The sequence below is a fragment of the Macaca nemestrina genome, chromosome 2 (genome assembly GCF_043159975.1).
Source record: "Macaca nemestrina isolate mMacNem1 chromosome 2, mMacNem.hap1, whole genome shotgun sequence".
Lineage (NCBI taxonomy): Eukaryota > Metazoa > Chordata > Mammalia > Primates > Cercopithecidae > Macaca > Macaca nemestrina.
Window position 1 is genome coordinate 183,228,585 of NC_092126.1, and position 17,281 is coordinate 183,245,865.

At 38.5% G+C, this 17,281-nt stretch overlaps 1 protein-coding gene and 1 long non-coding RNA gene across 3 annotated transcripts in view; one reads left to right on the forward strand and one right to left on the reverse strand.

The window, feature by feature from the left end:
* Positions 1-1,740: 1,740 nt before the first annotated feature.
* The window catches only part of LOC105477479 (leukemia NUP98 fusion partner 1), a 53,001-nt gene continuing 37,460 nt past the window's right edge, over positions 1,741-17,281 (reverse strand). For both annotated transcript variants that reach the window (XM_071092520.1, XM_011733993.2), the window contains exons 3-4: positions 6,101-6,388; positions 1,741-2,281 (exon numbers count right to left, since the gene is read on the reverse strand). In XM_071092520.1, the coding sequence (XP_070948621.1) occupies positions 2,132-2,281; positions 6,101-6,388 (438 nt within the window). In that variant the 3' untranslated portion in view covers positions 1,741-2,131. The remainder of the gene's footprint in view (positions 2,282-6,100; positions 6,389-17,281) is intronic.
* LOC139362081 (uncharacterized) lies at positions 14,218-15,368 on the forward strand. The gene is made up of 3 exons (XR_011620395.1): positions 14,218-14,335; positions 14,473-14,568; positions 15,236-15,368. It is a non-coding gene; the product is annotated as an uncharacterized lncRNA (long non-coding RNA).

Sequence of the window (17,281 nt, forward strand, 5' to 3'; positions counted from 1 at the left end):
AGGCAGAGGTGTGCTGTAGGGGTGAAGCCCTCATGGAGAACCTCTGCTAGGGCAGTGCAGAAGGGAAATGTGGGGTTGGAGCTGTTCTTATGATAATGAGTTCTCATGCAATCTGATGGTTTTATAAGGCAGTTTTTCCTGTTCCTGCTAGCTCTCTCTTTCCTAATACCATGTGAAGAAAGGTCTTTGCTTCCCCTTCACCTTCTGTCATGATTGTAAGTTTTCTGAGGCCTTCCCAGCCATGCAGAACTGTGAGTCAAACCTCTTTTCTTTATAAGTTACCCAGTCTTGGGCAGTTCTTCATAGCAGTATGAGAACGAACTAACACACCCCTTTTCCTTTTTATTTCTACTAAGTCAAAGTCAGTGCTTGCACAAGCAATCAATTACAGATTAGTTATGAGTAGTACTTTTGGGGGATTTTCCTCTTCACAAAATGGAGTATGTAGCTGCCCTTGGGCATTTGAAGGTCTAAGACAGATGAGGAATAAACAGAGAGAGCATTAGAGAACTCCAGTATCTTTGCTTTCAGGGGAAAACAATTACTCATAGAGTATGGTTCCACAAAGTTAAAACCCAGTGCATAAATCTGACCTCAGAGAATCAGTCTTCACCCAAGTAATCAAAACTGCAACCTACCCCACTCCTGCTGTTCTTGCTCACATCCACTCATTCACATGCACATCACACACAGACTGTCTCAGAACCTGCTACTAGAGAAAAATGAACATCCTGCCTCACGTGAGAACCATAAGCTCTGGCATCAGAATGAACTCGTCTCTGGCCCTAACTCTGCCACCTAACTCTGCCAGCAAGCTACAGAACTCTCTAAAATTTGTTTCCTCATCTAGAAAGTGAAGAAAAAAATAGGTCTATGATGGTTAATGTTAGGTGCCAGCTGGACTTGATTAAGGGGCACCCAGACAGCTGGCAAAGCACTATTTCTTTCTGCACAGATATGTCTGTTAAAGTGATTCTGGAAAAGATGGGCATTTGAATCAGTGGACTGAATAAAGGAAGATCCTCCTCACCCAATGTGGGCAGGCACCATCCAATTGGTTGAAGACCTGGATAGACAAAAAAGGCAGAGGAAAGGAGAATTGTCTCTCTCTCTCTCCCCTCTCTCCCTCAAAGCTAGGATGCCCTTTTTTCCTGCCTTGGATATTAGAACTACAGGTTCTGTGTGGCCTTTGGAGTCAGGGACTTGCACCAGTGACTCTCCCCTACCCTACCTTCAACCTAGGACTGAAAGTGATATCATCAGCTTCCCTGGTTCTGAGGCTTTCAAACTTGGACTAAGCCACCCTACTGGCTTCCCCGGTTCTGAGGCTTTTGAACTTGAACTGAGCCACACTACTGGCTTCCTTGGTTCTCCAGCTTGGAGACAGTTTATGTTGGGATTTCTCTGCCTCCATAATCATGTAGGCCAATTCCCCTAATAAATCCCCTCTCATATATCTCTATTCCTATTTATCTCTACCTCTATCTCTATCTATCATCTCTCTATCTATATATCTATCCATCTATCTATCTATCTATCTTTATCTCTATCCTATTGGTTCTCTCTCTCTGGAGAATCCTGACTAATACAAGGTCCCACCTCAGAGTAGTGAAGCTTATTTTACATAATGCATTAAAGCATCCAGCATAGTACTTGGCAGGTTAATTACCAGTTCTCCTTAAATGATGGCCATTAGACATACTTACATAATTACTTCTGACAAGAAAGTAAACTCAAGAGTCATACCAATGACTTTTATTTAAGATGATTTGTGAGTTGATGTGTAAGAAGGGTTGGTAAAGCTACGTGGGTGGCTCTTTAAATACCTTGTATTACGTTTTCAAATTTTTCTTTATTCTATTAAAATACCTTTTATTCTCTTTATTCCCATAAAAAGGCAACCAAGCAGAATATACTCTCAACTAAGATGCCAGCAGTAATTGGGGTATGATGCAAGTCATCTTGGAGCAGCTACCTACCCTGCCCACTGCAGTCACTCAGCATCTGCAGTTGCTTTTTATAGCTGTTTTTACCCCCAACCCCGCCCCCGTCCACATCCTGAAATGGTGAATTAGGGCTCAAAGAAAAAAACCAAAACTAGCATCTGATGTCATGAGGCGGAAGCAGAGTATTATTCAGGCCCTTTTTCAAACAGGGGAGCCATGTGTGCTTCTCCATGTTCTTCTTTCCTAGAGCTCCTTTCTTCCTCTACTTTCTTTCGGGATTTTATCTCCATCCTCAGGCATTCTCTTTCATTTCTCTCCTTTCTGCTTTCAGGTCCCTGAAAGGGAAAGAGCAGAAACAGGTAAAAATGCACAAACAGCTGACAACACTCCACATTTCTCTTAATAATCAGACACAGAGAAAGCCCTGATGGTTTAGCAGACTTCCACCTCTTGGTTCCAGAAATACATTAGCATAAACCTAAGGATGTTGCTAAAGGTTTTGGTCACAAAGAAAAGAATAGAGGGGATTGGGCATCAGCAGATGGTCTGGGAAGGAAGTACAACCCGCACACACCTGTGACTCTTTGTCTCTGAACATACTGAGGGGCATGATTTCATGGCACGATGAAATTAACAATCCCCTGGTGCTTTTTGAAAAGGAAAGTGTCAAGTGAGATCACACATGGAATGATTCTTAGCGCTCTGTGTTCAGTCCCTTAAATTATATTAATAGTAGAGTTTTCACTAAATTTTAATGTGAGGACTGTGGGAAGAATGAAGTGTTAAGGAATGACACCCAACCAGATTAACAACCCCCAATATGTGTCCCCAGGATTCCACATTATTCACTGATTAATTGAACATATACTGTTGTTGTCGGATCAGGAGATATAACACTAAATAGACCTACTTCCTAGATATTACACCTAGGTGGAGGGATACAGACAGTCATCAATAAGCCTAAAAGGAAGTGAAAAAATAATCCACAGTGATAAGTGCAATGATAACTGTAAACAGAGTGATAGGGACCTACTGGAGGGTGGGGGGTTGCTTCTTTAGTTTGTATGGCCAGAGGGTGCCTTTCAAAGGAATTATCAAAACGATGGCATTAATAAATGTGGCCACGGTATCTATTTATGCTTCTATTTTAAAAAATAAACAAGCAAAACCATTACTCCTCTCCTATTCAAACTAGAAATGTTGGGAAACCCCTTAGTGTTTATCAGGTGAAGTTAAGCAGTGGTGAGTGGCGGTCACATGAGCAAGGTCATGCGTGCTCAGCCGTGCTGGCTGAGAGTTATTGAGGCATCTATCTGTTTAACACAGTGGTGTCAGCCACTCTACAGTGTTAATGCAGTCATTAAGGTCTCTTACCAAAATGGTATAAGAAAGAGAAAATACAGTGATGATTAAAGACCATCTGAGAAATGCTTGTAAATAACGCTCGGAAATACATTTTATCACACCACTTAGATGCTAAATGTGAAAATTATCAAAATAAGCCGACTGAATTTTTAAATATCAAAATGAAAGAATTTAACATTGTTGGTCATGATCAGGACACAGAAACAGTTTCTGGTTCTTTTTGATGTCAAACTATGTAAAATTTAAATCTAGGTATTAGTATATATTTGGTCCCCAAACAAAAGACGATATAAATCATTTTTAAATTTGCTGAAAAATAACACTTTTTAATGTAGTTAGCCTTAGGAAAGCGTGTAGATTATCAAATAGGGAAAAGTTGAAGTGTATCTGTATATGTTCTGAATTTCTAATTTTGCATTAAGATTTTATAAAGTACTCTTTAAAAACTGATATAAAATAAAATATTTAAATTAAAATTAGTTATATAATGTGCAAATTTTAAAAATTTTATAAATTCCTAACAGGTTTCTAGTTATTATATATAACCATGAAAAAGAGTTTCGATTTTAAAAAGTAGAAAATGCTTCCCTAAGTATCTTGGAACTCAAAAGGAAGAACGTGGAAAATGAATGCAACAAGCATATTTTATATTTTAGAGATAATACGATGAGGATCTTTTTAAGCAAAATGACTTTATACACTTCTAGGGATTATAATAATAATATTAGCTAATGTCATGAAAGACAAGGAAAGACTGAGAAAGTGCTCCAGGGTAAAATAGACCACAGGAACATGAACATCAGAAGCAACACATGATTTCAAATTTCACTATAAAGAATATTATTGGGACAACTGGCAAAAAATATAAATAAGGTTTATGAATTAGAGATAATAGTGTTATATCAGTATTAATTTCCTGAGTTTAATTATTGTATTGTGTTTATGTCAGAGAAAGTTCTTGTGCCTGTGTTTGGAGATGGGAAGAGGAGAGATAGTGCAGGCAAATATGGACATGTTAACATTTGGAGGTAATCTAGGTGAAGGGTGTATGGGAATTCTTTGTCCTATTCTTGCAACATTTCTCTAAGCCTGAGACAATATGAAAACAAACAGTATTTTTTTAAAAAAGCAAAACAGCAATTCTTTTTTTTTTTTTTTTTCCTTGAGAGTCTTGCTCTGTTGCCTAGGCTGGAGTACAATGGCTCCAATCACAGCTGACTGCAGTCTCAAACTTGGGCACAAGGGATCCTCCCATCTCAGCCTCCCAAGCAGTCAGGAATACAGGTACAGGCCACCATGGCTGGCAGTTTTGTTTTTTTTTTTAATTTTCATAGAGACAGGATTTCACTATGTTGCCCAGGCTGGTCTCAAATTCCTGGCCTCAACCTTCCAAAGTGCTGGGATTATAAGAATTCTTAATAATAAGGTTTAGATACAGTAAAACGACAGCTGTCCACTATTTTCCCTTCCTTGTTCCTCTTCTGATCAGGTGGAGAAAGCAGCCTACAGAAGGGAACCCATATGGATACAGGGTCACTCTGAGCAAAAGTAAGGTGTCACCTGTAAGGCAAAGATGCACAGTGAGTCTCAACAGTTAATCTGCTAGATAGACAGCACCGTGCTCAGATGGACAATGAAACACAAAGCACTCAAGTATCTTCACCAGTGGACTCAGAGTCTAGCTCCAGAACCAGGAGTCATTACGCTTAGGTTCAGTTATTTGTTTTGTCTACTACACGGCAGCAACCCATTATTATTCCGGTTTTGCAAAATGAAACAAAAAACCAAAGACCTACAAAAAAGAAGCATTTTGCTCAAGGCCAGTCAGTGAGCATGCTGCAGAGTTGAAACATTAATTGATCTTTAGTTTATTACTTTATTTGATCTTTAGTTTATTACTTTATTTATCAAGTTTAGCATCATGAGTGGAGTTTCTATATTTCTATACTTCCCCCCATTTCATGTCTGTCTCTTCCTTTTACTTTACTGAGACTCCCATGACATCACCGTGAGCACCTAGCCCACTCCTATTCCTGGATACTTACTAGACAGTGTTTGGTCGTTCTTGTGTTTTTTAACTATAGGAGAACAAAACACCATCATGGACTATTTGCTAGAGGATTAAATATGAAAGGAGAGAAGCCACAGGGGCAGTTTTTTTCCCCCAAATTGTAAAAGGAGAATGAGTTACAATTATTTATAATAAGGTTGATGAAAGTAGGCTCAAGAAACTAGGGGGCTGAGTGTGGTGACTCACACCTGGAATCCTAGCACTTTGGGAGGCTGAGGCAGGAGCACTGCTTGAGCCCAAAAGTTTGAAAGCAGCCTGGGCAACATAACAAGACCCTGTCTCTAGAAAAAAAAAGTTTAAAATTTCGTCAGTCATGGTGGCACATGCCTGTAGTCCCAGCTACTCAAGAGGCTGAGGTGGGAGGAACACTTGAGACCAGGAATTCGAGGCTGCAGTGAGCCATGATCAGGCCACTGCACTCCAGCCTGGGCAACAGAGTGAGACCCTATCTCGGAAAAAAAAAAAAAAAGAAAAACTAGAAGACTTTGGTAAGAAAAATGTTTCAGGAACTCTTCCTATGCCAGATGTCTTCAATTACAAATAATAATTTTCAAAAATTCAATCTGGGTTGTGTTAAACTGAATGTCATTTTTCAAAGATCTTATTACTAAGCTGTAAATGAAGAAGTTACATTTGTTCCCCTCAATGTTAAAGAGGACAAAACCTTTGGGTTTCCTTTTCTAAAGTGGCTTAAATATTCAGTAGCTCTGCTACATACCAAAGAGGCAGAACGTTTGGTTCTAAAGCACAGCTGTCGTTCAAAGGACTCCGAAAATTTCTCAATTTTGGAATGGGATCTGCCTTTTGATTCCAGTGGCTCCTTGAATGACCCGTCCTCTGAGTATTCTCCGTAATCCCGCACATGGCTACGGCATCGAAATTCTTGGTCCTCATGAGAATGCCTTCTAGGAAGACGGTCAGATGATCGGCATCGGAATTCCTGGTCCTCATGAGAATGCCTTCTAGGATGGCGGTCAGATGATGGAATTCTGGGAAGCACAGGAAGCTGAGAATACAGAATGAAAAAATTTACAATATAAAAGGACTGTGCAATGTTAGCACAGAGGCAGAATGTTTATAAACTACTAACTAAATGAATCTCACGTTGAATTGATATGTTTTCTTTGTGAAAGGAAAATAAAACTTGGGGCCCCCAAATCACTAAGCTAAAGGGAAAAGTCAAGCTGGGAACTGCTTAGGGCCAACCTGTCTCCTATTCTTTCAAAGTCACCCCTCTGCTCACTGAGATAAACGCATATCTGATTGCCTCCTTTGGAGAGGCTAATCCGAAACTCAAAAGAATGCAACCATTTGTCTCTTAACTACCCATGACCTGGAAGCCCCCTGCCCACTTTGGGTTTTCCCGAAACCCTTTGCTTTGAGTTGTCCTGCCTTTTCAAATCGAACCAATGTTCATCTTGCATATGTTGATTGATGTCTCATGTCTCCTTGAATGTATAAAACCAAACTGTGCTCTTACCACCTTCGGCACACGTCGTCAGGACCTCCTGAGGCTGTGTCATGGGCATGAATCCTCAGCCTTAGCAAAATAAACTTTCTAGATTAACTGAGACCTGCCTCAGATTTTGGGGGTTCACATTTTGGCAACCATGAAGGGATTCTGAGCGGAGATGCCCTTGACCTTTGACAAATCTCCTATTGGTGCTTGGTACCAGCATGAGCTAACTCTATGGCTCAAACCAATAGGACAATTTGCTGAGGTCTGAGAGCACCCCCTCCAGAGAGTCCCTGATCTCCCAAAATTTGGTCTCGATCTAAAGTTTATTTTGCTGTACAACTCCTCTCTCTCTCTCTCCTTTTTTTTTTTTTTTTTTTTTTTTTTTTTTTTTTTTTTTTTGGAGTTTAGTTTTACTTGCTTCCAACAAGGAAGGCAAGATTTCCTGTTTCCATGATGATGGAAGGCAGGTAACTTTTATGGAGTTTGAGCTTGCTTCCAACAGGGAAGATGAGGTGTTTGCTTTTTTCTTTTCCTGCTTGTTAGGATGGTAGAGAGCAGTCCACAGCCTGAGACCCATCCCTAGGTAAGGAACTGAATTAGCATTTGTCTTGGCTAAAGTTAAGATTGACATCCAGGCCAGGCATAGTGGCTCATGCCTGTAATCCCAGCACTTTGGGAGGCCAAGGCAGAGGGATCATCTGAAGTCAGGGGTTCGAGACCAGCCTGGACAACATGGTGAAACCCTGTCTCTACTAAAAAACAGCAAAAGATTAGCTGGGCGTGGTGGTGTGTGCCTATAGTCCCAGCCGGAAGGCTGAGGCAGGAGAATAGCTTGAACCCGGGAGGCAGAGGTTGCAGTGAGCTGAGATCGCGCTATTGCACTCCAGCCTGGGCAAGAAGTGCGAAACTACGTCTCAAAAAAAAAAAAAAAAAAAAGATTAATACACAGTTCCAGCTGGCATTAATTTCTCTTTGCCATTAGAGCACTCAGTGACCATATAAGTTGTGCCATCATTTGTTTTGTTTAACTGTTTTTTTATTTTTGTTTCTGTTTTTGTTATTGTTTCAGTCTTTTTCCCATTGGGTTTGATCAACTCTACCTGACTTGATCAAATCAAAAGGAAATTTCCAAAACTATGGGGAATAAGGCCTCTGAAGTGGCTATGTTCCCACCAAAAAAGTGATATGGTAGGGGGAGAAAAACAGCCAGCAAAAGGAAAAATAGAAAAAGGAAAGATTTTTTTACTTTGACTACTTAAGAGTCTTTATTTACATAACAAGGCCATCTTTTTGCTATCCAGGCCAAACTGAAAGCAATGGCTGTCACCCCACATTGCAGTTTGATAGCTAAGGTCCTGCCTTCTTTTTTCCACCATGACAGCCTGGGTTTTGTTTCTTAAATAAAGCCCTTTCTGGTTTGATACTTGGTACTTCTGAAATAATTGTAATTTGTCCTAGCTCAAATATGGTAATAAGATTTAAAAAGTTTTTTTTAAGGAGCTCAATGATTAAAGTAAGCTTAATTAAAAGCTAACATTGAAGATGTATGTGTATATGTGTATGTGTGTGTGTTTGTATTTAAAAGGCCTTCATGTTTTTGGTTGTTTTTTTGTTTTTCTTTTTGTACGTTTGTTTGTTTGTTTTGTCTCCTAGGACCTTGTCCTTTTTTAAGCAGAAGTTTTTTTCTTCACGGTTGACTGAATCCTGTTTTCTTCATTTACTTCTGCTGTCTCTCCTTTCTCTTGCACCCTCTGCTGCATGAGAGACCTAAAATAGTATATAATAGCCCAGGGTTCTTTAACGAAAACAGAGAAGGTGCCAGACTCCCTTTGGGGGAGAAACCTGTTTTTCCTTATGGAACCACAAGAGTGTAAACAGACAAGTTTGTCTCAGCTTTTAAACTGCTTGCTTTTGTATTCTGTCACCTGATTTATTGTCTAAAATAATTACTGCAACAGAGAATGCTCTTGGGTTTGTAAAGAAGAATGTATTTAGACACTTAGAAATGTCTTTATTGAAAAAAAAAAATTAAGTGCACTGTAAAAACATCACATGGGCTAGCCTCAGGACAATTCTCCATTTTTGGAAAGCCAAGATTCAGTGTGGGCTCTGCCCAAAGCTCAGACATCCAGTTGAAAGATAGGTAGTCCCTATGTAAATAAAATTAGTCTCCTTATACAATCCTATAATAGATTTTTATAATTTTATGTTTTATTTGACATCCATTGTTAATCTTCCTCTAGCATACCAGACTTTTATTCTCCATACCTTACAATGTAAGTTTTGCTACTAGATTTTTCACCTGAGTTGCTTCCTTTAATATGTAAACTTAAAGCTATTTAGCTGATAACTGCCTAGGGTTGTGAAACAGGTTATCAAGAATCTGAATGTCTAAGATAGGAAAAAAAAAACAACGGTTTTTATGAATCTATAAGATGTACTTCTTTCAGCATCCCTAATACCTCTATGTATTTATGTGTTGTGGACACAGTGTTTCACTACTGAAAATATATAAAAGAGCTCTAATTAATTGGTTTAAAGAAAAATAAAAGCACTTGAATCAATACTTTATCAGGACAATAGAAAAGACTAGTCAAATGTGTTTTCAACTTTATGTAACTTAAGTAAAACCTTTAATAAGTAAGCTAACTTTAAAATTATTGGTAAAATAATACTAGAAATGTTTTAAGAATTGCCAGCATACATATTTGTTTGCATTTATTAATCAAGTAATTTTATGCTTATCCCTACCAAATACTATAAGGTGACAAAATTTGACATAGGGGTTACAGAACTATAAACCCAGCCAAAAACAGAATGATCTTTACTTGTGTAACATTTAATAATTTGACAATGATATTGGTTTAATAAAAACAGCTACATTGTGAATTTAGTAAGATTACCATAACTTCTCATCTTGTGACTTTAGGCAGTCTAGTCCACAGGCAGTGAGGTTTGTTTTGGCAAAGGACTGTTATTGTCTTTGTTTCAAAGCTAAATTATAAACTAAGTTCCTCCCAAAGTTAGTTCAGCCTATGCCCAGGAATAAACAAGGACAAACTTAAAAGGAGGTTAAAAGCAAGATGGAGTCAGTGAAGTTCAATCTTTTTCACTGTCTCAGCTATAATCTTACAATGGTGGTTCCATAACTTTAAATGATGATTATTACAGTTTTCATAAATAATCCAGGTAAACAATTAAAATAAAATGATTAGGTAAATGTAATGGGATAAATACTTGTAGACAAACCTGTCATAATTTAGAATCTAAAGTTAAATTAAACAATAGATATTTCATTATTTGGGTATTTTCCAACAAAAATATATTTGTAGGAAAACATTCTTTCTTAAAGAAAAGGTGTGTTATTTTAAAAGAGAAGAACAATTTTTGTCTAATTCAAAGCTTATTTAAAGGTCATATATAAAACAAGGTAACAGGAAACAAGAGAGATGTAAAAAAAAAGTTATAAAAATAAAGAGGGAGTTTCTTTGTAAGAAAGCTTGAAGAGAAATAATTTCATAGGAGAAAGACTCTTGTATGGTAAATTTAGTCCTAGAGTAAAATGACTGATTGTTTAAGAAAGAAGGATGCTCAGATCAAACCAGAAAATCCAAGCATGTCATGAATGGTCTGTGTAAGACATAACAAAAGGATTTTATTTTATTTTAATTATACTTTAAGTTCTAGGGTACATGTGCACAATGTGTAGGTTTGATACATAGGTATACATGTGTCATGTTGGTTTGTTGCACCCATCAACTCATCATTTACATTAGGTATTTCTCCTAATGCTATCCCTCCCCCAGGCCCCCATGCTCCATCAGGCCTCTGTGTGTGATGTTCCCCACCCTCTCTCCAAGTGATCTCATTGTTCAATTCCCACCTATGAGTGAGAGCATGCGGTGTTTGGTTTTCTGTCCTTGTGATAGTTTGCTGAGAATGACGGTTTCCAGCTTCATCTATGTCCCTGCAAAGGACACAAACTCATCCTTTTTTATGGCTGCATAGCATTCCATGGTGTATATGTGTTGCATTTTCTTAATCCAGTCTATCATTGATGGACATTTGAGTTGGTTCCAAGTCTTTGCTATTGTGAATACTGCCACGATAAATGTATGTGTCCATGTGTCTTTATAGTAGCATGATTTATAATCCTTCAGGTATATATACAATAAATATATGTGTGCATGTGTCTTATAGTAGCATGATTTCTAATCCTTCGGGTATATGCCCAGTAATGGGATTGCTGGGTCAAATGGTATTTCTAGTTCTAGATCCTTGAGGAATCACCACAGTGTCTTCCACAATGGCTGAACTAATTTACACTCCCACCAACTGTGTAAAAGTGTTCCTATTTCCCCACATCCTCTCCAGCACCTGTTGTTTCCTGACTTTTTAATGATCACCATTCCAACTGACGCAAGATGGTATCTCATTGTGGTTTTGATTTGTATTTCTCTGATGACCAGTGATGATGAGCATTTTTTCATGTATCTGTTGGCTGCACAGATGTCTTCTTTAGCGAAGTGTCTGTTCATATCCTTTGCCCACTTTTTGATGGGGTTGTTTGTTTTTTTCTTGTAAATTTGTTTGAGTTATTTGTAGATTCTGGGTAATAGCCCTTTGTCAGATGACTAGACTGCAAAAATTTTCTCCCATTCTGTAGGTTGCCTGTTCACTCTGATGGTAGTTTCTTTTGCTGTGCGGAAGCTCTTTAGTTTAATTAGATCCCATTTGTCTACTTTGGCTTTTGTTGCCATTGCTTTTGCTGTTTTAGTCATGAAATCCTTTCCCATTCCTATGTCCTGAATGGTATTGCCTAGGTTTTCTTCTAGAGTTTTTATGGTTTTAGGTCTAACATTTATGTCTTTAATCCATCTTGAATTAATTTTTGTATAAGGTGTAAGGAAGGGATCCAGTTTCAGCTTTCTACATGCAGCTAGCCAGTTTTTCCAGCACCATTTATTAAATAGGGAATCCTTTCCCTGTTGCTTGTTTTTGTCAGGTTTGTCAAAGATCAGATGGTTGCAGATGTGTGGTGTTGTTTCTGAGGCCTCTGTTCTGTTCCATTGGTCTATATATCTGTTTTGGTACCCATACCATGCTGATTTGGTTACTGTAGCCTTGTAGTATAGTTTGAAGTCAGGTAGCGTGATGCCTCCAGCTTTGTTCTTTTGGTTTTGGATTGTCTTGGCAATGCGGACTCTTTTTTGGTTCCATATGAGCTTTAAAGTAGTTTTTTCCAATTCTGTGAAGAAAGTTATTGGTAACTTGATGGGGATGGCATTGAATCTATAAATCACTTTGAGCAGTATGGCCATTTTCACGATATTGATTCTTCCTAGTCATGAGCATGGAATATTCTTCCATTTGTTTGTGTCCTCTTTTATTTAATTGAGCAGTGGTTTGTAGTTCTCCTTGAAGAGGTCCTTCACATCCCTTGTAAGTTGGATTCCTAGGTATTTTATTCTCTTTGTAGCAATTGTGAATGGGAGTTCACCCATGATTTGGCTCTCTGTCTGTTAATGGCGTATAGCAATGCTTGTGATTTTTGCACACAGATTTTGTATCCTGAGACTTTGCTGAAGTTGCTTATCAGCTTAAGGAGATTTTGGGCTGAGATGATGGGGTTTTCTAAATATATTTTTTAAAATACCAAAAACTTTTATACGATCAAGTTGTCATAATATTATTAGGTTTTGGTTTGCTAAAAAAGAACTGAGATTAAAAATGTTTTTTATTTAAGGTTCTTAACATCGTGTATCTCTGTTTATGCACTTTTAAAGTACTTGTGTCACTGAGTTACAGGCTTTGACTCCTGGGTCTAAAAAGGAAACCAAGTCCTGTTAAATGTTAAACGCTGACAGCAACTAAAGCCCTATCTTCAGGCCCTGTAGAAAATGCCAATCAAAATAAACTGCATTCCTGAGACCCAGGGCCAGAAATTAAAGCTATTCAACTCCTCAAGGCCTGGGGACTATCAAGGAAGAGGTGGGTGTGTGAGATTGTAAGGGACAATTTTGAGAGAGAAAATAAGTTCAGTTTCTCTATAATTTTTTTTGAGAGAAAGTCTCGCTCTGTCTACCAGGCTGGAGTGCAGTGGTGCAAGCTCAGCCCACTGCAACCTCCGCTGCCTGGGCTCAAGCAATTCTCCTGCCTCAGCCTCTCAAGTAGCTGAGATTACAAGTGTCCACCACCATGCCTGGCTCATTTTTGTGTTTTAGTAGAGATGGGGTTTCACCATGTTGGTGAGGCTGGTCTCAAACTCCTGACCTCAAATGATCTGCCCACCTCGGCCTCCCAAAGTGCTGGGATTACAGGCATGAGCCACTGCACCTGGCCAGTTTCTCTATAAGTCAATAATCAGTGTCAAAGGCACACTGATGCAAGGCCAGCTTATGGGCCCCTATGTCAAATTAACAAGGATTTCTTGAAGCATTAGCCAACTCCTTAATGAAGGTTATAAAGGTTTTAAAAGGCTTATGGAAGTTATATCTTACAGTCAGGATTAAAATTTTATAGATTGTTTATAACATTTTGAAAAACAAATGTAATTGGCTTGATGCAGTTTTTATTAGGGCTTATTGTTTGGAAAATTAAGTCTCCTATTTCAAAGAATGAAGATTTCACTTTTTAAAAAAAATCCTTTATCACTTTAGTTAAATGAAATGACTTATTTTATAATGACCTGCGATCCTATTTTGTGATATCAAGTGTTTTAAACCTTCGATATTTGACGAACTTTCCAAATCAAATAATAAATTATGTCTTTTTCTGACCCAATCAGTCCTTTAAGATAATAGGTTCCCTAAAGTCCAAAAATGACATAATTGGCTCAGCTGGCATAACAATTATACAGGAAGCACTGTCAAATATAAAATGGTGTTTGGTTTTCTTAGGGCTGTATTTCTATAAATATGTTATTGGTATGTGTTCCAAAATTATGGGAAACTCCTATAATTCCAATATGACTTAATGGACATTATCAGTAATAATTATAATTGTTAGGTTAAATTATTGTGTGCCACAGAAGTAACAAATTTCCTTGTCAATTGTGTCTTTAACTATGGCTGCCCTAAAAGTTTTTTGTCATCCATGGACAATTGTTGTCTTGTTTTGGTCCTCTTTAGAAGGTGGTTTTATAATCAGCTATAAAACTCTAACAGGTGCTCTTGAATGCAGGTTTCTGATAACTTTGGAGATTGTGACATCAGAATAGAAGAAAGACGTCAGGACTCATGGAGAGCTGAAATGTGTATGACTATCAAGCAGACCAGGAATTAACTGCTAATAATAGAAGTCTGAAGTAATCTTTTTAACTTTTTTAACTTTTTGCTTAAAACTTTGCTGAGCCTTTGTTTTGTTTTTCAGAGTCAAGAAAACTTTTAAGCTATTTACAATAGGTTTTAATAATTGAGTTAAGTACACTCCCATGAACAAAATGTGGGGCATATTTGTTTTCTCTCTACCTGATTTCTCCGGAGTTTGGAAACTGTGAGTATTCTTAACTTACGGCAATACAGTTATTTGCCTAAGTGCAATAAGAATCTGTTTTCATTTACAGCAGGACACAGTTGGAGAAACTTGTTATTTTACCAAGGCTTTGACTGGAATGGTGTGCTTTCCTTTAGGGAATCAAACTTGACTTACAAAGCCAGTAAAAGTCCCTGGGGAAAACTGCCCTCAAACTTGTCTACACAATTCCTGTACAGGGTTCCTGACCTGTGGTAAGTAAAGAATGTAACCTTCTTACAGGCCTAAGAGCCCCAGGTTTTATCTTAGAACCTCAAGAGGAGAGGATCAACCAACTCAGCTCACCTTTAAAAAAAGTCTATAGAACAGAGATTCCTTCTATAGAACAAAGTTCCATCAAAGCCAACTTAAAAGCCTATGTAAAAAATAATTACTCTTGTTGAACTGTACACAAATGATTAGGCCAAGTATAATAAAGCAAAGCAGTCCTACCATGATTTGTCTTTGGTAAAAATGGGAAACTGGAGAGAGAAAAATTGTTTCAAAAACTATAGCATACCTGTTGTTAGATTTTAGACTTGCCTAATGTTTTCCAATTTTTGTTCTTTTCTACATTTTGGACCAAATTCTAAATTTTCTTGGCTACAAGTCTTCAAAACAATGTTTTCCATTTTTCCCATGTTTTTCTCATTTGGAGTCACCAAAATCCAGGCCATGCTTTCATAAAGCCCTGCAAACCAAAGCTAGACAACTTAAACTTCAGAAGAAAATAACAGCAACCTATTTACATATATAAGCCACTTTCATACCTTCCTACTGATGTATGGACTTCAGAGTAATGTGACCAATATTGATATTCCAGAATTGTTCTTTTGTTTGTTGTTGTTTTTCTTCCTTCCTCCTCCTATTTTCTCTTCACAGGACATGAGACTTCACAACTCGCTAAGAATGAGCCTGCCTAACAACTTGGAACCTACCTGTCTAGGAATAAACCATTCTATCCATGAGAGAGCAGTGGAACCTACCTGTCTAGGAATAAACCATTCTATCCATGAGAGAGCAGTGGAACCTACCTGTCTAGGAATAAACCATTCTATCCATGAGACAGCAGTGGAACCTACCTGTCTAGGAATAAACCATTCTATCCATGACAGCAGTGGAACCTACCTGTCTAGGAATAAACCATTCTATCCATGAGAGAGCAGTGGAACCTACCTGTCTAGGAATAAACCATTCTATCCATGAGAGAGCAGTGGAACCTACCTGTCTAGGAATAAACCATTCTATCCATGAGACAGCAGTGGAACCTACCTGTCTAGGAATAAACCATTCTATCCATGAGACAGCAGTGGAACCTACCTGTCTAGGAATAAACCATTCTATCCATGAGAGAGCAGTGGAACCTACCTGTCTAGGAATAAACAACCATTCTATCCATGAGAGAGCAGATGAAACCTGAGACCAGAGACTCATTTCCTTCTAAAATACTTATTCCAAAAAATTGTATTTAAAAAAAAGGAGGGAAATGTGAAAGAAAAATAATCTTGGGGCCCCAAATCACTAAGCTAAAGCAAAAAGTCAGGCTGGGAACTGCTGAGGGCCAATCTGCCTCCCATTCTTTCAAAGTCACCCCTCTGCTCACTGAGATAAATGTATATCTGATTGCCTCCTTTGGAAAGGCTAATCAGAAACTCAAAAGAATGCAACCATTTGTCTCTTATCTACCCATAACCTGGAAGCCCCCACAAGCTTTGAGTCTTCCTGCCTTGCTTTGAGTTGTCCTGCCTTTCCAGATAGAACCAATATTCATACTGCATATGTTGATTGATGTCTCATGCCTCCCTAGAATGTTTAAAACCAAAGTGTGCTCTGACCACCTTGGGCACTTGTTGGGACCTCCTGAGGCTGTGTCACAGTTGCGCATCCTCGAGCTTGGCAAAATAAACTTTCTAAATTAACTGAGACCTGTCTCAGATTTTCAGGGTTCACATTTTCTTGATCAGTAAGACTTTTCTCCTACAGTGAGGCAGCAGAGTCAATTGGTTAAAACGTTAAGTAGAACATCCTGAGACTAGCTTTGTTGCTTACTACTCCATCATTAGAACACTAAAACAAAAGATGCCAATCCTTAAGTTGATATGTAAAAATATATCCCCAAATTATTTTGTAAATGTTTTAATGGAGCCATAAATGTTTAAGGAATATAAAAGTAAATATTCATGTAATTTTTACATGGAGAAAGAATTTCTTTTTTTTTTTTTTTTGTGACGGAGTCTAGCTCTGTTGCCCAGGCTGGAGTGCAATGGCCGGATCTCAGCTCACTGCAAGCCCCGCCTCCCGGGTTCACGCCATTCTCCTGCCTCAGCCTCCCGAGTAGCTGGGAGTACAGGCGCCTGCCACCTCGCCCGGCTAATTTTTTTTTTATTTTAGTAGAGACGGGGTTTCACCGTGTTAGCCAGGATGGTCTCGATCTCCTGAACTCGTGATCCGCCCGTCTCGGCCTCCCAAAGTGCTGGGATTACAGGCTTGAGCCACTGCGCCCGGCCACATGGAGAAACAATTTCTAAGTAAAAGAGTAATGGAAGAAGTCATAAGTAAAAAAATCAACTTTACTATATAAAAATATAAAGCTAGGCCAGGCACTGTGGCTCATGCCTGTAATCCCAGCACTTTGGGAGGCCGAGGTGAGTGGATCACCTGATGTCAGGAGTTTGAGACCAGCCTAGCTAGCATAGTAAAACCCTGTCTTTACTAAAAATACAAAAAAATTAGCTGGGTGTGGTGGTAGGCACCTGTAATCCTAGCTACTTGGGAGGCTGAGGCACAAGAATCACTTGAACCCGCGAGGAGGAGGTTGCAGTGAGCTGAGATTGCGCCACTGCACTCCAGCCTGGGCAACAGAGCGAGACTCTGTCTCCAAAAAGTAAAAATAAAATAAAAAATATATATATATATAAAGCTAATATG